Source organism: Narcine bancroftii, chromosome 6 (assembly GCF_036971445.1).
Source record: "Narcine bancroftii isolate sNarBan1 chromosome 6, sNarBan1.hap1, whole genome shotgun sequence".
NCBI lineage: Eukaryota > Metazoa > Chordata > Chondrichthyes > Torpediniformes > Narcinidae > Narcine > Narcine bancroftii.
This window is the reverse complement of record NC_091474.1, coordinates 53,921,787-53,946,068: the sequence shown is the minus strand read 5'-3', so window position 1 is coordinate 53,946,068 and position 24,282 is coordinate 53,921,787. Positions and strand designations below refer to the sequence as shown.

Genomic DNA, 24,282 nt, shown 5'->3' with positions numbered 1-24,282 from the left:
CATTAAAAGTTAAACCAGAAAGTCTGCACATGCTGGGGTCAAAGGCAATGCACAAATGTGCTGGAAAACCTCAGTAGATCACTTCTCCAATTTCCGTTAACACCCCCCTCCAGTCTCTGTCTTTCCCTATCCCTCTCTCTCCCCTTCCCTTCCTTCTATCAGAGACCTACCCTCTGCTCTCTCCCCATATCGCTTTTCACGTTTTTCTCTTCTACCCTCCCACTTGTGTCTAATTGTGACTCTCTAACTATAACCTGTGTTCCCTCTTCCTGCCCCTCCCTCCTCCCTTTCCCCCACTTTTTAAATTCAGGTGCTTGCCTGTTTTTGCTTGTACCTGATGAAGGACCCAGGCCCAGAATGTTGATTACCCTTTACTTCCTATGGACCCAGTGTGACCTGATGAGATTCTCCAACACTATGAGGTGGCACGATTGGTGTAGCAGTTAGTGCATCGCCTTTATAGCGCCGATGATCAGGACTGGGGTTCGAGTCCCGCCCTATCTGTAAGGAGTCTGTATGTTCTCCCCGTGTCTGCATGGGTTTTACCCGGGGGCTCCATTTTCCTCCCACTGTTCAAAACATACAGGGGGTTGTTGGTTAATTGGGTGTAAAGTGGGCGGGACGGACTCGTGGGCCAAAATGGCCTGTTACTGTCCTGAATGTCTATATTTTTTAAAATAAATTTTAAAACGTGTGTTTTCGACCATGACTTGGAGTGGAATTAAGCCATTCAGCCCCTCCTGCCTGATGTATTTTGCTTCTCAGCCCTATTCTCTTACTTTCTCCCCATAACGTTTGACACCTATCAGCCTCCACTTTAAATCTACCCAATGACTTAGCCCCCACAGCCATCTGGAGCAATGATTTCCACAGTTCGACCACCCTCTGGCTCATGACATTTCTCATCTCTGTCCTAAAGGGACATCCTTTTACTCTGAGCCTGTGTCCTCTGGCCATGGACTATTGGAAACATATCCACTTTTCTTAGGCCTTTCAATATTTAGTAGATTTCATTTAGATTCTGCCCACCACAAACCTCCCCCCTCCCCCCACTCCACCAGCTCGTCCTTACAAACTCCAGTGTGCACAGGTCCAGAGCTATTAAACACTCTTCATTTATTATTCCTCTCATCCCTGGGATCATTCTCAGAAGCCTCCCTCTGGACCCTCTCCAAAGTTGACACATTCTCAATTATGGGTCCCAAAACTCCTTTCACTACTCCAAATGTATTGTATCATCAGGACACACATCAGTAGCTGGGCAGAGGAGAGACAGAGAACACTTCACTTGCACATTCTAGTCACTTATAGATAATCTGAAATGACACTGTCAATTACATGAGCAACTGAAGAGTGGTGATCACCGTGAAAGGCAGAGAACATTGCTGCACATTCAGCCAGCATTTTGAAGTATATTTTAATTGGGCTGTAATTCATTTGTATGTCAGGAGCTGAAGACTGATTAGTGTCTTCAACAAACTAACGGATCTTGTGGGTTTAATTATTCCACCAGCTGGAGTATAAGCTCAGTAAGATCTTAAGCTCCAAGGTCATTAGAATACTTAGCAATGTCTGGCTTTGCCTTGTCATGACAGTATCAGGTACAAGGCTTTGCAAAATAGGTTTCATTTATTGTGGGGTTGACAACACAGATTGGAACAACAATGCGAAGGTATGGTCAATGGGTATTACTTCATGCTTGCAATGAAGGGGAGTTGGAGTTGCTGAGTAGTCCTGCCAGCACAATTTAAACATTAATACTGGTGGATCTCTGTGAGGCTGTGCTCTCCATTTGGTCTACAGTACAGGAACGTATCATTGTTCTCCTACTATTCTAGCAATGTGTGTTTCTCTGTGCTTACAATATGTATCTTGTTTAATCCTCAAGGTGCAAGCTGCTTTGATTCCAGGAAGGTTCCCTGAGAAAGGATGTCTGTGTGTGATGACTTATTCTGATTTCTCTGTGTGGGCGAAGCAAGGTTCTTTATAAGTTCACATATTTAGAATTCTAATATTCTGGGGGCAGAAAAGCCTTGGCTAATTTATTCCCATTTTCTTTTCAGTAATTGGTGTTTCTTTGTGACTGGGTCACTTTGTTCCAAAACCTCTTCAATTTGCGACAGAAAGTTTGAAAGGGCGATTTTTCACTGGCTTTGAGCAGAACTAAGTTGCAAATGGCGAGCTGCTGGAGGGGCTCGGTGGGGTTAGGCAGCATCCATGGAGAGAGATGGTCAGTCAGTGATTCAGTCCAGGCTGCTGTAATCAGTCTCGATGAAGGATCCCAACCTGAAAAGTTGACAAGACAATTTCTCCCCACAGATGCCGCCCGGCCCTCTGGTTCCTCCAGCTGCTCGTTCTTTGCTCAAAATTCCAGCAGTCTTTGTGTGTTGCAACAAAGCAGCAGGTTCAGACAGCTGGGTGATGGGCACATGGTTGGTGCAGCAAGGAGAGTGTGGAACACAGTTCTACAGCAAACCTATGATCTGGGATGTTCCAGCCTAAAGTGCTGAAGAAATTCAGCAGGTCACACAGCAAGTCAAGGGTAACCCAGGCTTTGGGCCTTGACCCTTCATTAGGAATGTCAAGTAACAGGCAGAATAAAAAGGGAGGGGGAGGCAGAGAGGATGGAAGAGGGGGCATTGGAAAGTGTACAGACTTACAGGTAAGAGGACAGGTGGAGAGGTAGAAGGGAAAGAAGTTGAGCAGTGATAGGGGAAGAGGGCAGAAAGTATCTCTCTGATAGGAGAAGGAAGGGAAGGGGATGGGGAGCTGGAGGAAAGGAAAGGAAAGGAAGAGTGAGACATGGGGGAGGGGTTAATGGAAATTGGATAAGTCGATCCAAGTGCTGTCTTTGTTCATTCAATCTTGTCCACAGACACCACACTGGTGCTGAAGGCATCATTAAAGGTTGGGCTTGTTCTTGGCATTCTAATTGGACACCCATGGAGAACCTCCTTTTAGGGGGCAGGTTACCGATTAGCTGTTTGAAGTGTGAACTGGGACAGAGGGCTCTGGGCTTTAGGAAGCAACTTATATTGTGTCTATCCCTTTCCATGGTTTCTGCGTGCCCTGCAGAGTTCCTCCGCCACTTTGTGTGTTACCTCCGTTCCCCTGCATCTGCAGACCCCTTCTTTATGTATATCGTTATTGATCTTTGTGGCATGTTCATCTTGTAAACAGAAAGCTGGAAGGGCCTCACTCCCCCTTTTTCATGCTTTTGTTGCTTTTTGTCTTGAAAATTTTATCAGTTTGCATTTAAAAGCACTTGGTTAATTCAGATCTTTGAACCCAAGGGCTCCCTTTAAGGATTCAAAACACCAGTTCAAGTTAATAATCACTCACTTGTACCTGTACAACCCCCAACGAAACAGCGTTCTCCAGTGCTCAGTGCAAAATGAACATCCAGTCACAGCACACAGGCAAAGAAATGATGCACGTGCAGTACAGATATACATATATAACATAAATAGCATAGTCTCAGATCGTTAGTGTGAGGTGTGCCTACCAGTCGCTCAGCATTCTCGCTGCCCGTTGGAAGAAGCTGTTTCTCAGTCTGGTGGTTTTGGTTCAGATCCTCCTGTATCTCTTCCCTGGTGTGAATAGCTGAAAGATCCTGTGTATGGGGTTAGTGTCCTCAGTGATTTTGCAAACTCTCTTCAAACAATGATCTCAGTAGATCCCATCAATTGGGGGGGAGTGAGGGAGGGAGACCCCAGTGATCTCCCTGTCACTATTATGGCCCTGGAGATTGACCTCTGATCTAATGCTCTACAGCAACCGTACCAGACTATGATGCAGCCGGTCGATAAGCTCCTGCAGAAAGTTGACAGGACACTGGCCACCTCAGTCTTCTTAGGAAATGGAGTTGCTTTTGGACCTTCCTGACAAGTAAGGAGATGTTGTGTGTACAGGATAAGTCACTTGTTAAGTGGATTCTGAGAAAGTTGGTGCTCTCCACTCTCCCCACTACAGAGCTACTAATGTTTGGTGGGGAGTGGGTGGTTGTTCCTTGTCCTCCTGAAGTCCACAATCATCTCCTTTATCTTGTCCACATTGAGACTCAGGTTATTAATCTCGCACCATCTCACGAGATTTTCCACCTCTTCTCTGTAGTGCGACTCATCCTTGTTGTTGATGAGGCCAACAACTTCTGCGTTATCTGCAAACTTGATTACTCTGTCGGAACTGAATTTGCGTTGCAGTCATGGGTCAGTACCATGTGCAGGAGCTGGCTGAGCACACAGACCTGAGGTGCGCCAGTGCTCGACGTTCTGCTACCGACCCGGATGATCTGTGGTCTTTCTGTTAGGAAGTCCAGAATCCAATTACAGAGAGGGGTGTGGAGTCCCAGTGAAGATAGTTTCTCCACCAGCCTCTGGGGAACCATCGTATTAACTGTCATGCAGAAGCCGATTAACAACAGCCTGGCGTATAAGGCGTCATTCTTCAGGTGGGTCAGGACAGAGTGGAGGGACAAAACTATAGCATCATCAGTGGAACAGTTCTGTCTGAATTGAAATGGGTCGAGTTTCTCTAGGGGTTATATTTTGATGCATTCCATCACCAGACACGAAGCATTTCATAATGGTGGAGGTCAGTGCCATAGGGCAACAGTCATTGAGGCCTGTTACTGTGGCTCTCTTTGGTACCGGGATGTCTTGAACCCTGCAGTAATGATGGACTGCTGCAGTGAGGTATTGAAGATGTCTGTGAAGACCTCTGTAAATTGATCTCTGCAGTCCTTCAGTACCCGACCAGATAAGTTGTCTGGTTCCGCCGCCTTGTTTGGGTTCACCTTGGATACGTTCTCCTCACCTCAGCCATGTCTATGCAGGATGCCCGTTCATCAGGGGGACATGCAACTTTCTTCAGTGTCAGCCTGTTCTCCTCATCGAACCCTGCACAGAAGATGTTCAGTCTGTCCAGAAGGAAGGCAATGTTGTCTTTTACTCGTAAGGTTGTCTTGTGGTCCATTATAGCCTTCATCACACAGGAACCTCGTGTCACCAGTGTTGCACAACTGTCTATTCATCTTCTGTGTGTTTCCATGCTTTCCCTTACAGATTGCATGGGAGAGTTCAGTCCTGGCTGATCTTAGTGCCATCTTGTCTCCAGTCATGAAGGCAACGTCACGACCTTTGAGAAGGGCCCGGATCTCTGCTTTCAACCATAGTCTCTGGTTAGCCCTGGTTGTGAAGCATTTGATCTCTTGCTGATGTAGCCAGTTGCCGACGTCGTGCACTCTTCGATTTTTCATGACCTTTGTAGGTGGCTGCCTCCTTGAAACAGCTCCAGTCTATGGTCTCAAAGCAGTCCTTTAGCACTGCTGTGGCTCCCCCCACGGCCACGTCCTGATCTCCCTGTGTACCAGCTTTGTTCGTTTTGCTACCTGGTTATATGGAGGTCAGCAAGACAGATCTGTAATCTGAGTATCCAAGGTGGGGTGAGGGGCAGGCTTGTACACAACAGGGAAGTTGGTGTTCACCCGATCCAGGGTGTTCTCTCCTCTGGCAGTGAAGTTAACGTGCTGTTGAAACCCTGGTGGCTGTTTTCAGGTTGGCGTGGCATGGTCGAAGTGGTTCATTTGACGCTACTGATCAATTTCAAAATTTTGATGGTTTAAATGAAGTGATGAAACACGAACAGTACAGGCCCTTCAGCCCATCATGGGGGGGCAATCTATTTAAATCTACTCCACAGAAAGCTAATTCTTCCCCACCTCACACACATAACCCTCTATTTTTCTTAAGCCCCTTTTCCACTGGCACCCGGTCCCAGGAATTAATTGGGAATTTACTGGGCCAGGGTCCAGTGGAAAAGGAACACTGTCCAAATGCCGACATCAAATGATGACATTTGATGCCGAGAATTAATCGCCTCGACTCCTACTCGTATCCCCGGCATTTGCTGATGCTGGCTTGCTGATAAACCCAGTACAAAAGGGTCAGCAGGAATATGATGTATTCACCAATCCAGGCATCATCCTGGTAAGTCTCCTCTGCACCCTCTCCAAAGCCTCCACATCATTCCTGTAATGAGGGGACCAGAATTGCACACAATACTCCAAGTGTGGTCGAACCAGAGTTTTATAGATCTCTTGAAATACAACTCAGCATTTAGCATTAAAAAATGTGCATTTATATCAGACTTTTGGTATGGACTTGTAACACATATGATTCCTTGAGGTAGAAACAAACAGAATTATTAAGATGTCATATTTTAATCAACAAGATTTTTTTCTCCAGTTGATGTGATCTGCACTGTTTGGCTATGGAAGAAGATTCAATCACCACATTTAAAAAAGAATCTGATAAATATTTGAAAAGAAAATGTGCAATTCTGTTAAAATTGAAAGATGAGTTCCCACCTACACATCAATGCCCTTCTTAAATCTGGAGAAAATAAGGCATAAAGTCAGTAAAATCAAGATTTATGTTGGTAAGACGGGGCTCATTTCTAGCCCACTTCCATCATTTGATTAATTAGGTGCAATGATGGATGTTACTGGCCGTGCTGGTTTGGATCCCCTGAGGCTGCTTGTTCAGATTTAATACGACCCTGATCGCTGTGGGTTTGAATTTTTTATTTTTTCTTACTTACCTCTTACAGTATTGTCTGTATTACCATTTCTTGGATTTAGAATTAATACGTATTGCTACTGTACCAAATGTAATTATTTGTAAATCTGCAAAGGTTTCATTGCAGTTGATTACCGCTTTATTTGTTTGTTTTTCTGATAATAAAATAATTTTAAAAGAAAGAAAAGAAAATGTGGGGTGCAGGGGAAAGAATAGGGGAGTTGGACTAAGTGGAGAATTAAAAGCAGCAGGTAACGAGTGACAAGAGTTTGTTGTCATACATAGAAATACAATGCTCCGATGCCCCGAAATCCTTACTACGCAGATCCAGAGATGTATCAACTACAACAGTGCACATTAAATCACCACATGATGCCAAGGCAAAGAGATTACAATACAAAAGGATAGATAGATGCCAAGGCAAAGAGATTACAATACAAAAGGATAGATAGATATTCCCAGTTGGTGCGAGAAATAAGACAATGCTTCAATAGTGCAGACAGATCTTTTGGTTGTCCCACAATAATTTAAGGTAAGGACTGTGGTTGTAAGGGGAGGTTCAAGAGCCTGATGGCTGTTGGATTAAAACTGTTCTTGAACAGATCTTTAGACATTTTCTACACACCTTCCATAGTTAACACGACTCCACCTTTTCACACCCTGCTTTCCCACACTTCTCCCACCTACGTCGTATCTGCTCCAAGGATGAGACTTTCCATTCCAGAGCATCCAACATGTCCTCCTCCTTCCAGAAATGTGGTTTCCTCTCTAATGGCATTGACTCAGTACTTACTTGTTTCTCCTCCATTTCCTGCAAATCTTCCCTGGCTTCCTCCTCCCCAATATTCCCCATGTCCTCACGTACCACCCCACCATCTTCCATATCCAACATATTGACCTCTGCAATTTCCGCCACCTACAATGTGACCTCAACACCCGACACATCTTCCCTCCCCTCCCATCTCCACGTTCTGTCAGGACCATTCCCTCTGGGACGCACTGGTGCACTCATTTCTTCCCACTGATCATCCCCTTATGGCCTCAGGTAATGCTACACCTGTACCTACACCTCCTCTCTCACCACTATTTGGGACCTTAAACTGTTCTTCCAAGTGAAGTAACACTAGTGTTCAGGGGCCATCTGCTGCATCCAGTACTCCCATGTTGTCCTCCTCCTCATCAGTGAGACGGACACAGACCAGGAGGTTGTTTCATTAAGCACCTTCACTCTGCCCTCTGCAATAACAGGACCTCCCAGTAGCCAACCAATTTAATTGCACACCCCATCTCACACCGACATGTCTATCCGTGGCCTCATGTACTGCCAAACCGAGGGTAGCCGCAAATCAGAAGAACACCTAATATTCCATCTGGTCACCCTCCAAACAGATGGCATTAACTTCGACTTCTCCACATTCCATCAAACCCCTCCCCGAGTCTTTCCACATCACCCTCTCTCCTTTCCTCCAGCTCCTCCCTTCTTCTATCAGAGAGCTATGCTCTACCCCCATCACCTCAGCCTTTTTCTCTTCTGCCATCCCTCCAATATCCACTGGACCTGTTAGCCTATGCTCCACCCCCTGTCCTACCTCCATCCTTCCCCCACCACCCATCTTTTTATTCAGACACCGATCTGCTTTTTGCTCACACCTTTTCAGGCCTGAAACATTGGTTCCCTTTACAGATGATGCATGACCTGCTGAGTTTGTGAATAAAACATGAGGCTCCAGGTTCAGCTCATCCTGTATTAAATAGTGGTTACTCCCTGCAATTGGTTAGCCAGACAATGTGGAATGTGAGCTTCCTCACACTCTGACTCCTATTCTAATTCTTCCTTTGTTTCAGCTCTCTAGGTCTTGGGAATTCTCATGAGAGCTGCAGTGACTTCTGTCTGCTGGGTTCCAGACAGGTGGTGATGTCAGCCGTGGAAGGGTGCTCCAGGGACGAAGAAATGGAGATGGACCCTGCTGATGATCCTCAGCAGGAAGATCTGGCTCTTCAAGTAGCTGTGGTGCGGGTTTCTGAAAGCTCATCATCCGTGGACAAGGAAAATGGAAGGCCGGCTTTGGAAGTCAAGGGTTCGGACAAAGTGAAGGAAGGGGAAAGATCTCGGATCAATCTCACTGAAGATTCCACCAGTGTTTATGGGACCACAAGCAGCATAACCAAGAAAGCGGGGCCAAGGCCCAAACTTTCCAACAGGAAGCTGTCTCTCCAGGAGCGTTCCTCTGGAAACAACCACTCTGCCCACGGGGACTTACCAAGCTATGGTCCCTACTCAACAGGGCCACTGTTATTGGGAAGACGGATGTCCACTGAATCTAACCAGGTCAGTTAACCTTGTCACTGACAACCAGAACTGTTCAAATCGAGATTTTTAATTCAATTGTATTTTAACAATACAGTGCAGCAGAAGGCCCTTCCAGCCCATGAAACCAGTGCCACCCAATTTCTGGAATTCCTGGATTCAAAATAGTTTATCATCTGTTAGCAGATATTGGTGGTAATTATGGGACTCCCCAAATGGCGGCAAGGCGAGTGTAGCAGTTAGCGCAATGCTTTTACGGCATCAGTGCCCCAGGATAAAATTCACTGCTGTCTGGAAGAAGTTTGTATGTCCTCCCCTTGACATGCATGGGCTTTGTCTGGGTGCTCCAGTTTCCTCCCACCCTACAAAATGGGTGGGTGGAACGGGTTTCATGGGCCGGAATCAGATTCTACCACGTGGAATTATTTTTAAAACAGTTTTTAGTAGTTTAAAGTGTGGTAGAGATGCAACTCGATCATTCAGAGATGGAGTAAAATGTTTTTCAATGAAATGGATAGAATTTTATCCTTTTGAAATGAAGTAAATGAGACAGTCACTAAGACATGCAGTAGATTTTTTTGGAGGTTTGCTACAGGTAGCAAACCAATTAAAACAGTAGTGAAGGAAGACCTCCAAGGTACCTAACTCATGGGGTGTGTGGGTGTGTGGGTGTGTATATGGGTGTGTGTGTGTGTGTGTGTGTGTGTGTGTGTGTGTGTGTGTGTGTGTGTGTGTGTGTGTGTGTGTGTGTGTGTGTGTGTGTGTGTGTGCACATGTGTGCTTAAATTTCAATTTCATTTGGAGATATAGCACAGTAACATCTATGTGGCCAATTAACCTACCAACCCTATACATTGAAGGAAACTGGAGTGATCATTTCATAATTATTCGGCTTAAGCTTCATCTGCCAACTCTGCATCCTGTCTATATCCCATTGTAATCTACAGCAACCTTCTACATGATCCACAACACCTCCAACCTTTGTGTCATTTGCAAACTTGCTGATCCACCCCTCCATTTCTTCACCCAAGTCGTTTGTGAAAATCACAAAGTGCAGGTCCCTGTGGATCACCACTAGTTACTGATCTCCAGTGATCAGGGCAGCAGAGAGTGGTCGTGGGAGGCTGAAGAAAGTTTACAGGATGGCCTCAAGTTTCTGGATTGGTGTGTATTCAAGGTCTCAGCTGACGATCAGAATGATTACACCTGGGTCATTGCAGACTTCATCAAGGAGTGAAACATGGATGTTTGCAGGTGAGGTTGTAGTAAAAACACACAGAAATGCTAGAGGAACTCAGCCGGACTCGTAGCGTCTGAGGGATTTATAGATATATTATCGATGTTTCAGGCCTGAGCTCATAACCATACTTCAAGGAATAAGCAGAGAACAGGAAGGTGTGAGAATAAAGAGACTGAAGATTGGCTGGGGGAGAAGGCCAAACAAAAAGTGTTAATTGGATATGATAAGGGACAGGTAAAAGTGTATCAGGTTTGTGCAAAAGGACATGGAATGGAGAGAGAGACCTGGTGGGAGGTGACTGGGGGGGGTTAATGGAAGCCAGAGAAGTCAATATTAATGCCATCCGGTTGGAGGGAGCCCAACTGTTGTTTGTTCAATTTATGGGTGGTCTCATTCTGGTGGTGCATGAGACCATAGACAGACATGTCAGCAAGGGAATAGGTTGGAGAATTGAAATGGGTGCCATTGGGAGATCCACACTCAACAAAATGATCTCCCAGTCTGCGTCCCGTCTCTCTGATGTAGAGGAGTCTACCATGGGAGCATCAGATGCAGATGTCCCCGCAGATTCACATGAAATGTTGCTTCGCATGCAAGGACTGTTTGGAGCCCTATATAGTGGTGATGGAGGAGGTGTGGGTACAAGTGGAGCATCTCCTGCAGTCTCAAGGGTAAGTCCCAAGGGGACGATTGGTGGGAAGGGAGGAGTAGACAAGGGAGTCATGAAGGGAACCACCCCTGCGGAAGGAGGAGCGGGGAATATGTGTCTGGTGGTGGGATCACATTGTAGTTGGTGGAAATGGCAGAGGAGGATGTGTTAGATGTGAAGGCTGGTGGGGTGGGAGATAGGACAAGAGGAATTCTGTCGTTGTGCATGGGGTTGAATGGGACCAGGGCAGATGTGTGGATAATGGAGTATATGTGGGTGAGGACTGAGTTGATGGTGGTAGAGGGAAAGCCATGTTGTTTGAAGAAGAATGATCTGGCGTGAAAGTCCTCATCCTGGATGCAAATATGATGGAGGAGGAGGAACTGAGAGAAGTTATGGAATCCTTATGGGGACAGGGCATGAAGAGGTGTAGGTGAGGTAGCTGTGGGAGTTGGTGAGTTTGTAGATGTCTGTCGAGAGTTTGTCTCCCGAGAGGGAGACAGAGATCGAGGAAAGGGAGAGTGTTGCTAGAGATGGACCAAGTGAATTTGAGGTCAGGATGGAAGTTGGCAGCAAAGTGGATGAAGTCAACGAGTTCATCATGGGTACATGAGACAGTACCAAAGGAGGTATCGATGTAGTGGAGGAAGAGTTGAGGGGCCTTTACTGTGTAGGTCAGTAGCATGGATTGATCTTATCTGTGGGACCATGATATGGGAATAGTGCAGGAAAATGGTGTGAAACAGGATCTTGGGCGCTAGGTTTGCAGTTAGAAAGTGGAGCAGGTAGTGTTGAGGATGCACTGAGCCTGTAGAAGGACAGACAGGTTGGGAGATTGGGGAGGAAATGGCAGTTGTGCAGTGTAGAGAAATGTATGATCAGCCATCATACATAGGAATAGAATATTTTCCTGATAGGCAGCAGTTAGAAATTGGAGATACCGAAGGACTTAGGAATCCTTGTGCAAGATTCTCTGAAGGTTAACTTGCTGTTAGAGTCGGGGGTAAGGAAGGAAAACACATTCATTTCCAGAGGGATACATGTGATGTTGAGGCTTTATAAAGCATTGGTCAGTTTTGGGTTCTTTATCGATAGAAGGACGCGCTGGCTTTGGAGAAGGTCCGTGAGAATGAAGGGTTTGGTGGCTCTGGGATGAACTCACTGGAGTTTAGAAGGAAGAGGGGAATCTCATTGAAACATTGAATATCGAAAGACCATATAGTGGACATGGAGAGGATATTTCCTGTGGTGTGGGAGTGGGGGAACCAGAGTGAACAGCCTCAGAAAACAAAAATTTCCTTTTAGAACAGAGATGAGGAGGAACCTCTTTACCCAGAGGATAATGAATCTATGGAATTCATAGCTGACGATGTCTGTGGAGGTCATGCCATTATGTAATTTAAATTGGAGGCAGATAGATTCTTAATTAGGAAGGGAATCAAGGGTAATGAGGGGAAGATTGAAGACCCTGTGATATCTGTCTCTAAGGGCAATGTCAGAACATCCTTCAAGAGAGTGAACCCTCACAAAGCGTCAGGCCTGATGGCATACCTGGCAGGGTACTGGAAATCTGTGCCAAACAACTAGCCAGATTGTTCATGGACATTTTCAACCTCTCATTGCTGCAGTCAGAGATTCCCACCTGCTCCAAAAGAGCATCAATCATCCCGGTGCCCAAGAAGAGTAGTGGGAGCTGCCTCAACAACTACCACCCAGTAGCACAAACATCTACTGTGATGAAATGCTTTGAGATGCTGGTCATAGCCAGAATGAACATGGACCTAAGTAAAGATCTGGACCCATTGCATTTCACCTATTGTCACAATCACTTCACAGCAGATGCAATATTGCTGGCTCTCCACTCAGCTCTGGATCACCTCAAACAGCAATTCATACATACAGCTGCTCTTCATTGACTACGGCTCATACTTCAGTACAATTATTCCCTCAGTCCTGGACAAGAAGCTACAAACTCTAGGTCTCTGCACCCCCCCCCCCCACCCCCACCTCCACAACTGGATCCTTGACTTTCTCATTGGAAGACCACAGTCAGTGCGAATTGGAAACAATGTCTCCTCCTCACTGATCATCAACACATGGTCACCCCAGGATATGCGTTTACCCTACTGCTCTACTCATTATACACCCATGTCTGTGTGGCCAGGCACAATTCCAATGACATCTACAAGTTTGCCGATGACACCACAGTTGTCGGCAGAATCACAAATGGCTATGAGAAAGCGTACAGGAAGATGATAGATCAGCTCATTGAATGATGTAACTCAACAAACTTGTGCTCAACATTAGCAAAACAAAGGAGATGATTGCAATCTTCAGGAGGAAGTCAGAGAACACAACCCAGTCCTCATTGAGGGCTCAGTATTGGAGAGGGTCAAGAACTTCAAATTCCTGGGTGTCAACATCTCCGAAAATCAGCCTTGGAGCCTCCATGTTGATGAAATCACAAAGAAGGCTCGCCAGCAGCTATACTCTGTGGGCTGTCTGAGGAGATTTGCTAAGACACCGAAAACTCTCATAAACTTCTACAGGTGTACCGTGAGGAGCATTCTGGCTGGTTGCATCGCTGTCTGGCATGGAGGGGCCAAATCTCAGGACAAGAATAAACTCCAGATGGTTGTTAACTTAGCCTGCAACATCACAAACATCAGACTTCACTCCTTCAAGGACATCTACATGAGGCGGTGCCTTAAAAGAAGCAGCCTCTATCCTCAAAGACCCCAACAACCAGGCCACACCCTTTTCACTCTGCGACTATTGGGGAAAAGGTACAGGAGCCTAAATATGAGCTCTCAGCGGCTCAAGGACAGCTTCTTCCCCACTGCCTTCAGAATCCTGAATAATCTTTAACTTTTGAATATTTTATTTAAAATCTTTAAGAAAAAGAACCACAATATATTCAATTAATAAAAAATTAAGCATACATGTGGTACATCCACCCTCAATCCCCACCAACCCCCTCCCTTACCCACTATCCACTGCCCTCCAACCCCCAGAGAAAGAAGAAAGAAGAGATATCAATAAATATATAAATTCTCATTGACTGCTATGGAATTGAGACCATCCAGAATGGGACACGAGAGGCTTGATTTTTAAGCCTACTTGTTCTAAATATGGGTTCCATATTTTCAAAAAGGAATGATATTTATCACATAAATTGTTATTTTTTTAGAGAGAGGTACAAGATCTCATTTTGATATGCCATCTCTGCATCCCTAAATCTGTATCAGATTTCCATGTAATGGCTATTCATTTCCTCGCAACAGCCAATGCCAATTGTAAAAATTCAATATGATCTATAGTCAACCTTCATTTTATATATATTTTAATGTTTACTAACAAAAATAACATTATATCTAATGAAAATTTAACCTTTAACACTTTTTCCAAAAATAATTAAATTTATATCCAAAAAAAGCCTAATCTTAATACACTGCCAAGTTGAATGAAAAAAATAACCTATTTCATCTAAAACATAAATCTGAAGAAATCAAATCAAATCTTTTTAATCTTTGAGGTGTTAAATATAATTGATGTAGAAAATTATCTATATCTTACATTAATAATTTTAGTCATATTATCTTTACATAACTTTTTCCAATCATTTTGATCTATTTTTCTACCTAAATCAGTTTCCCACTTTAATCTTGATTTATGAATATCTGATTTGAACATTTTCCTTTAAAATGTTACGAGCCCGAAGGACCCCAAAATCCAGCAGCAATAGACATTCACAAAGACAAGTAGTTATTTAAACAAAAGTTGTCTTTAATTAACTTTAAACATGAAAATAGAATCAAACTTTAACATCTCTATACTTAACTAACCCAAATTAATCCCCCTTCTAATTCTAAGCGCACATGTGTAAATTTAAGAAAAGTTCTTTGGTTCACAGTTCAATCTTACTCTCCTTTTTCCAAGTTTTCTGGTTGCAGGCAATTCTTATACTGTGCACAAAATTTAACATGTATAAAGTTCACTAGGCTTTGGTGCTCGAAAGGCAAATGTTTACTGCTCAGGGAGGTTCTTGTAGGGTTTGCAGGGATATATTTGTTGTTCCAGGATTTCCACAACGGAGGTACCACCATTAGTCACCTCAATGTCTCGCTGATGAAACTTGCCCCATCAAGGTTCTCCAGATGATGATCTCTTTCTTTCAGGCTACAACAGAGTTCCTTTCTGTTCCACTTATTCCAAGAGAAACATCAGACAGATAGCACTGCCAACCATCCGCCACTCTGGAGCTTTCTGTTTCCCACCAGCTTTTCGTGGCTTGTTTCAGCCATGACTGTTAAGTCTCTTTCAGTGTCACACACACACTGGCTGAGAGAGCTTGTTGATCTTGTCTCCTCTCTCTCTTCAACTCCCAACTGCTAGAAAGCCCATGTAACACTCTCACTTGCAAAATCCCCCACCTTCTTCAGCAAAACACAGGAATTTTCCTTCTTGCTCAAGCTGTTGTCTTAGGTAAACAAAACCCAGGTGTGACCTTTCTGTTAGCACTTTGTAAAAAAGATCAGAAGCCTTGTTATTCAACCAGCCAGCCTATCTCCAATCCAAGACAATGGTCTATTCATTTCATGATGTCATTTCAATTAGCACCTACTTGTGAAATGTCTATGTGTCTAAAAGTTCACTGATATGAATTGATCAGTTAAGATCTGCTTTAAAATGTGTGTATGTATGTAACCTACTCTAATCTTACCAAATTCTCACAATATTTATCCATTACAACAGAAATTTTAAAAGAAGTATTTTCAATTTGGGTTTTAATTAATTCTGCCAAGAGAAGCATTTTTCCTATCTCCAACCTATGCCATCATGCCATGCCCCCCAGATTCCTGAATAATCAATGAACCGAAGACACTGCCTTACTTTTTGCGCATTACTATTTAAATTTTTTTATTTATAGTAATGTTGTAAGGTGTTTATAATATTGTGTAAGGTGTTTGCTGTATGATGCTGCCTTAAAACACCAAATTTCATGAGTTGTTTGTGACAATAAATACTGATTCTGAAAAGGATAGTAGATCAGGCATGATGGAGTGGCAGGGAAGACTTAGGGCCGAATAGCTCAATTCTGCTCCTATGTCTTGTGGTCTTATAGGACGTTGTTGAATTTTGCAGCAGGCTCAAAGGGTCGAACAATGGATTGCTGCTCTTATTTCTTCTGCTCCTTTATTATGTATCACTTGCCACATTCTGCTGAAGAACAAGTGCTGAGCAGAGCAGTAGCGGTACCATGGAATAGAGGGTGCATTTCAAAAAACGATTAGGAGGTAAAATTGGGCCAGGTCTTAAACTCACCCTCAACATCAATCAGGTGAAGAAATTCCTTTGTTATTATGTAATAAAAACAGTGTTTTGCTTTTACTCTGCCACAAGGCAGACAGATTCGCCATCAGCAGAAATTGCCTGAAGCTCTTCTTACAGTCAAAGAGAAGCAAAAACATGTACCCCAGAGTCATGAGTGTCCGTGGATTTGCTTCCAGCGAGTTCCTCGCCTCGAGTCACCAACAGCCCAGCTGCCTGTGTGGGTTTGTTGTGTTCAGAATAGTTTTGATGTTTTCAAGGAGAGTCAAGGGTGGACATGTGTTGTGAACAAGCAGTGGTCTTTATTTACACACAGCAGAATTCACTAAAATGGCACACACACACTGGCAGATTAACCTACTCAGCACACAGGCAAAGAATGCTGAGAAACGAGGGTTTAACTTGTTCAGCACCCACCAGCCACAGGCACTGTATATCTAAACAAGGGTTTACATACACATAAACCTGGTTTCCAGTGTTGCTCCTGCGGGATTCAGGACAGTCCCATTGCAGTTGGCCCTTCAGAGCTGCCTGCTGCCTGGGCTTCAGAGATGGTTTGAAAGCAGCAGCAAATAGAGAGAGAGATATAGAGACTGCATATGCTATTTTTTAATGCAGGATCTGCCCATGAGATGTGCAAAGACCAATTATACATCAGCCTCACCTGTGGGCAGATTTAACAATTGATTGGAACCTGGGATGGGGACTGCTCTGCCCAAGATCGGAAGAAGCTGTGGAAAGTACTGAATGCAGCTTAGAACATTGCACAGACTTTTTTGCCCTCCATGGACTCCATCTACATCTCCCTCTGCCTGGGAAAGGCAGAATCAGTATTTATTGTCACGAACAACTCATGAAATTTGGTGTTTTAAGGCAGCATCATATAGCAAACATTCATATTATAAACACCTTACTGAAGAATCATCGCACCCTGACACACCCTCCTCCCTTTGAAGTGAAAGTGAAAGCGCACACTAACAAACTTAAAGACAATTTCTCCCTGCAACCATCAGCCTCCTGAATGAACCTCACCACAGTGCTCTTACCTGATGATAATTGATCTTCCTTCCATTGTAGTTCTGCCCTCTGTAAATTGTGCTCTCCAAAAGCTGTATGAATGCCAGAGATAACCTGTTAATCTGTGCATAGGAGAACCTTTTCTCTTAGCACTAAGCATTTTGTGACAGATAAACTTGAACTGAACTTGCCAAGTCTGAGCTCTCATATTGTCATGGTGTAGTACCTGCTGCATGAGCAGTGTGGACCACGGTTACTGATGTACGCCTGTCCAGTGTGAGCAAAGGCCTGGGGTCTGATGCTGCCGTGTTTGGTGTGTCATACAGCAGAGTGGCTGTATTACTGGAAAATATACAAAAATATACCAATGACTCTCATAAACTTCTATAGGTGTACCGTAGAGTGTATTCTGGCTGGTTGCATCACTGACTGGTATGGAGGTGCCAACTCTCAGGACAAGAATAAACTCCCGAGGGTTGTTAACTCAGCTTGTGACATCAAAGGCACCAGACTCCACTCCATCAAGGACATCTACATGAGGCGGTGTCTTAAAAAAAGCAGCCTCTATCCTCAAAGACCCCACCACCCAGGCCCTGCCCTCTTCACTCTGCAAGATGAGCACTCAGCGGCACAAGGACAGCTTCTTCCCCGCTGCCATCAGATTTCGTGCACTATTATTTTTATAGTAATGTTGTAAGATGTTTACAAACGTGATGAATTTCACGATTTGTTCATGACGATCAGTTCTGATTCTGAGTCATTCAGCAGAGTGTTCTTTCCAACAGCTGTTGATCACAAAGTGTGCAGTTCCTTTCAATCTTTCTTTCACATGTCTCTCTCCACACCTGTCCCTGGATAAAAGCAAAAATATCCTTTCACTTCCTCCAGAGGATAAACTTTGGGCACAGTCTTTGCCTGATTTTTGCCAACTCAATTCTCTCCACAGTTGTGAATGGTTGCAGCTTATACCAGCCATTAAAGTGATATTCGCACTAAAATGAAATGTGAGCTCGTAATACTGCAGACTGATTAGCTTCTGAGGCCGGTGTACCAGTGTACACCAGTGTAAATCTGAGGAAGAGTGAGAAAATGCCAGGTCATTTTCTCTGGTCTGACTGGTCCACTGTCCCCTTCACTGTCAGATCTGACTACTTGAATGTGTTGGGGATCTCGTTTGGAAGGTCCAAAGTGGGCAACAAAATTGGTCAGAGCAGATCGCAAAGGTCCATCAGAAATTGGGTCTGTGGGAGCGGCGCTCTCTCTCCATAACAGGGAAAATCTGGCCATCAGGTGCAACGTGCTTTTTGTAATGCAGTAGGTGGCTCAAGTATGGCCCATCCTCCGCACTTCTGCGCTGGCAGGCACCAGAGCAGTCGTCTGGTCAAAGGGTCACCATGCACAAGTCGCTAGACAATGGTGACAAGGGAGTACTTGACTTGGCCCTCGTCCTGATGACCACCTTTGTGGCTGCAAAGGTAGTGTGCATGGAACCAAAGTACGAGGAACCCAGTGGGGATTCATTTCAAGAGGAATGGAATGTAAGAGGAAGGATGTGATGTTCAAGTTCATTGTCATCTGATTATACAAGTACCACTTGGTCCTCGATAGAAAACACACAGACACACACCCAGACATAACACAACCAGACTCACAACCAGCAACCAGACATAACACAGACAAACATTACACGTGCAGGACATGTCTTCATATATACAAATAAATATTGCTTCATGAATATGAGAGTCTCAGATGATCAGTATGAGCAGTTCATTTGGTCATTCAGCATTCTCACTGTCCTTGAGAAGAAGCTGTTCCTCAGCCTGGTGATACTGACTCTGATCCTGTATCTCTTTCCCGATGGGAGCAGCTGAAAGATGCTGTGTGCAGGGTGGAAAAGGTCCTCAATGATTCAGACAATGATCCTGGGAGATCACGTCAATAGGAGAAAGGAGACTCCAGTGATCCTCTCTGTCATCTGTGATGTAGCCAGCCATGAAGCTCTCAACAGAGCTCCTGCAGAAGGGTGAAAAAATGGTGGCCAGTAGCCTTGCCTGCTTCAGTCATCTCAGGAAGTTCAGTTGCTTTTGCGTCTTCCTGACAAGTGAAGAGATGTGTGTCCACGATACGTCACTAGTGAAGTGCATTCCAAGGAACTTGGTGCTCTCTACTCTCTCCAGTACAGAGTGTTGTGTAGTGCAGTATGGTTATCTGGTCCTCCTGAAGTTCATCTTGTCCACGTTGAGACTCATTTCATGAGATTTTCCCTCTTCTCTGTAGTGTGACTCATCGTTGTTGCCGATGAGGCCAACGACTGTTGTGTCATCTGCAAACTTGACTCTGTTGGAGCTGGATCTGGCAAAATGCAGTCGTGGGTCAGTAGCGTGAACAAGATTGGTCTGAGTACACAGCCCTGAGGTGCTCAGGGAGATGGTGCTCGACGTTCTGCTGCTGACTTGGACAGACTGTGGTCTTTCCATTAGAAACTCCAGAATCCAGTTACAGAGAGGGGTGTTGAGGACAGCTTCTCCACCATCCTCTGGGGAATGATTGTATTAAACACAGAGCTGAATGAATAGCAGCCTGGCATATAAGCTGACATTCTCCAGGTGGATCAGAATGGGGTAAAGAGAAAAAGCTATAGCATTGTCTGTGGAATGGCTTCTTCTATGGCTGAATTGAAATGGGTCCAGCATCTCTGGTAGGTGTGCTTTGATGCACTCCATCACCAGATGCTCAAAGCATTTCATAATGGTGGAGGTCAGTGCCACAGGGCTGTAATCATTGAGGCCTGTAATTGTTACCCTTTTGTGTACCAGGATGATGGTAGCTGTCTTGAACCCTGCGGGAATCATGGACTGCTGCAGTGAGGTGTTGAAGATGTCAGCGAAGACCTCCGTCAATTGGTCTGTGCAGACCTTCAGTACCCGACCAGCTATGTTGTCTGGTCCTGCCGCCTTGTGTGGGTTCACCTTGGAATGGGTTCTGTTGAGGCTTTATGAGGCACTGATGAGACCTCACTTGGAGTATTGTGAGTAGTTTTGGGCTTCTCATTGAAGAAAGGATGTGCTGACTTTGGAGAGGGTTCAAAGAAAGTTCACTAGGATGATTCCGGCAATGAAAGGGTTTTCAACGAGGAGTGTTTAACAGCTCTTGGCCTGTATTCATTGGAATTGAGGACAATGAAGGGTGATCTCATTGAAATACTTTGAACGTGAAAGGCATGGAAAGAGAAGATGTGGAAAGGTTGTTTCCCATGGTGGGAGAGTCCAGGACAAGCCACATTTTGAGGATTATAGGGTATTCGCTTAGAACAGAGATGCATAGGAATTTCTTCAGCCAGAAGGTGGTATATCTTTGGAATTTGTTTGCACAAGTAGTTGTGGAGGCCAGGTCATTGAGTGTATAAAGGCAGAGATTGATAAGTTCTGCTTTAGTCAGGGCATCAAAGGTTATTGGGAGAAGGTCAGGCAGTGGGACTGAGTGGGGAAATGGATCAGCTCATGATTAAATGGCAGGCTGGCCTATTTCTGCTCCTGTGTCTTATGGTCAAGGTCTTGAGTACAAATGTGTCCTGAGGTTCCTCCTGCCCCAAAGGATAGGCCTGGTCCTCTTGCCAGTCAATGTTTCAGTCACTTGGTCTTTTCCACATCATCTTTCCTTCAAGGAAAAAAATTTCCAGACAAAAACTTTGATCATAAAGCCATCAGGCAGTGGCCAGCACAGAATGTCCTGGAGACTCTGCGAGATGAAGACTTGATAGACGTGATGGGGTGGATCCCAGAGCAAACTGTTCAGGTCATATGGCGAATACCTCACTGCCAGTGCTCACAAACATGCACCAAGCTATGGTCTGGCTGTCAGTGAGAGGAGCCTGTATTACTGGAACAACACCCACATCACACGTCCCAGCACAGCGTGACTCTCTGACCTACGGGCTGTTCCTGAGGACACATGCAGAGGCAGACATCCAGAAATGCTGGAAGATCATCAACCCTGTGAAAGACGCACTTTAGCCTGCCTGAAACCGGTTGGTCTTACAGAGCATGGAGATGTTGGTGTGGGAATACCACCGACTGGCACTTTCCAAGGCTTACAAGGCTGCAGGGGTACGAGCTGAGGGACGCACTGAGGTGGTGTAGCTATCACAAAGGCACTGTGGGGAAGGACCCCAGTCTGGAGTCCTTCCGCTACTGGACACTGAGAGGCTGAGACCAAGGGGAACCCTTCAAACAACAGGGGTAGGGTGTGGGGGAGAGTAACGACAAGGCGCTGCAGTGGTGGCAATGGTGTACAAGTGAGGAAAATGTGTGCATAAGAGTGGGAAGAGACTTTGAATAGTTTTCCTTTTGTAAATAACACAGGACAACGATTATTTTTTCCAAAGGTTTGTTTCCTGAAAAACACTGTTGTACTTTCATGGATTTGTGTGCTTGAAGCAGACTTAAAATATGATAGGAAATCACAAAAATAAGTAATATCCAAAACACCAGAACACGATAGGAAAATTTTAGGGGATTTTTGTGATCAGCAGCCCAAAATTCAAAATGTATCCAAAAGTATTCAGGAAGCAAAATCTTTGTTGTCCAGTGATAATTCATTGTAAATAAAGTCTAGTTTTGGTAAAAAGAATATTCATTATCTATTTTCCTCCTATTGATGCTGTGAGACCTGCTGAGATTCTCCACCATTTTTGTCATCCCATGTCATTGTTTTCAAAGGTCACCTTACAATGTCATAAAAGTCCCATCTCCGAATGTAAGTTTTCTTTTTAATCTAACCATTAAATCTTAATTGCTTTCAATTGCATGAATCTTGTCCCACATCCATTAATTCCACTGGATCTCAGTCCCCAAGGGGTTAATGCTGTTACCTCACAGGATCTTCCAAAGTTGGAGGATCCCATTTTTAGATGGAAGTTAGCTTGTACAACAGTAATGTCAGATAGCGCAGTGTTCAGGAGAACAGCAGATGGAGAGTGGATGATCAAACTGTTCCTCAGCTGTCTCATATGGCTGAGTTTCAGGGAGAGTCAGCATCAACATCCAGAAGCCCAGTCTCTGTGTCCAGGGCCCTGAGGCAGGACATTTGAGGTGCAGTTTGCTCCTCAACAATCACCGATGTGGTGTTGACCATGTCTGATGCTCTCCTGGATTTCGCTCGGAAGTATGCTTCGCTCAGAGGTAACTCTTATTTGTTGCAAAACTGGTGCAGTCTGGGGAGCTGGTCCTGCAAAGCCCATCATATGTTGTTTTACATATATCTTTCTCCTCCTCCCCACGAGCAATTTGAAGCAAATCTGTCTCCCGATGTCCCATTGGTCATTTCTCTGTTGGGCCTGGCTGTGACGTTTTGGTCATGCTCTTGCACCTGAGCAGCAGAGTTGGAGGTCCAAGCCTTGCTCCAGGAATGGGACCCGGGTTGGAAGAAGGTGGGAGTTTGAGACTGGCTAGGATGGTTCCAAGACTGAGGTGGGTGATGCCAAGGCTGGGAAGAGGTAGAACTGAGGATGGGGAGGAGTCTCTGGAGCTTACCCCAGTTGCTGCAGGTAGTCTGTGGCCTTTGCAGACAGCAGCTGAAAAGCAGGATGAGCATGAGTATTAATTGTCACAATAGATTTATTGCCCTGGTCACAACCTCTCCTCATTACCATCTTCGGGCAGAAGGTGCAGAAGCCTGAAGTCCAACACCTCTAGGTCAAGGATAATTTTTTCCTCAACAGCTACTGGGCTCTTGAACTTCCCTGTTCTAACCTAACCCTAACTATAAATGACTCCAGCACCAGCAAAACATCTGCCGCATGGTTGTTAATTGGATCTTTCTTGTCTGGCTGAGAGCAACTGTGAATATTTACCAGTCCTTTCATATTTATTGACTTTTTCTTAGTCCTGGCATACTGTGCTAATTTAATGTATACTATTGTAGAGAGGGTATAGACTGTGTGGCTGCAGTCAGTGAGAATATCGGCAGCACAGTTTGCACCAGCGATCAGGGTTCCTATCCCGCGCTGTCTGTAAGGAGTTTGTACATTCTCCCCCTGCTGCATGGGTCTTTCCCGGGGTCTCCAGTTTCTTCCCACTGTTCGAAATGTACCGGGAGGTGTAGGTTAATTGGGTGTAATTAGGCAGCATGGACTCATGGGCCGAAATGGCCTGTTACCATGCTGTATGTCTAAATTTAAAATTAACTTAAATTTAAATTTAAAATCTGTAAATTGTACTCATGTATATGTCAATAAACTCACATTATTCTTTAATTACATGTCTCAACATTCTTACATGCCTGCAGTTCCACAGAAATGAACCTGTGAACTCATGCTCACTGCATGGACCTTTTCACTCATATTAGTTAGTCCCCCTGCCTCAGTCAGTCTGAAAACAGGTTATAAAATAAATGTATAACTCGGTTGGACAAGCGGGCAAGAGGCATTGCCTCTTAGCACCAGAGAACAAGGTTCCATCCTGTCCTCCACCACTATCTGCATGGAGATTCTACATACTCCATGGGAACGTGTGGGTTTCCTTCAGGTGATGGAGTTCACAGCAGCTGGGACGGTTGCTAGAACCCAGCTGTCTGCCCATCCCCCCCTCTATTCCTCACACCTGTTCACCCCCCACTGTCCCCACCCCCTGACCATCCCCTCCACTGTCCCCCACATCCTGACCATCTCCCCCACTGTCCCCCACATCCTGATCATCCCCTCCACTGTTCCCCCTCTCCCCAACTATCCCCCCATTGTCCTAGGTGAGGACAGCCCAGCATTTAGACTCCTACTCTTTCGGGGAATGAATTCACCAGGTTGTTGGCGAAATTCCCCATGATAATCATGCCGAAACATGGGTGCAGCACCACATAGAAATCCTGAGCTCGTAGGCTCCCTCCACATAGACTTCACCCTGCCAAAGAGGAGTTTGAAAGGATGGAGGACATGGGTATTGTAGAATCGTCCAATAGCTGCTGGTCCTCCTGCTCCATGTGATACCCAAAGCCGCAGGCGAATGGAGACCTGAACGAGATTACCACACTGGATAACTACGGTACTGCATTTACAGGACTTCATGTCCAACCTGCAGGGAGCCTACATCTTTTCGAAGGTGGTCCTGGTCCACATCCTCACCCACCCGGATGCAATAATGGCTATTATTGCACCCTTTGGCCTTTT

The 24,282-nt window shown here is 45.0% G+C and overlaps 1 protein-coding gene across 1 annotated transcript in view; it reads left to right on the top strand.

The window, feature by feature from the left end:
* Positions 1–24,282, top strand: part of camkk1a (calcium/calmodulin-dependent protein kinase kinase 1, alpha a) — a 351,599-nt gene that overhangs the window by 204,239 nt on the left and 123,078 nt on the right. Inside the window, exon 4 of the mRNA XM_069888054.1 lies at positions 8,424–8,907. Coding sequence (XP_069744155.1) covers positions 8,424–8,907 — 484 coding nt within the window. The remainder of the gene's footprint in view (positions 1–8,423; positions 8,908–24,282) is intronic.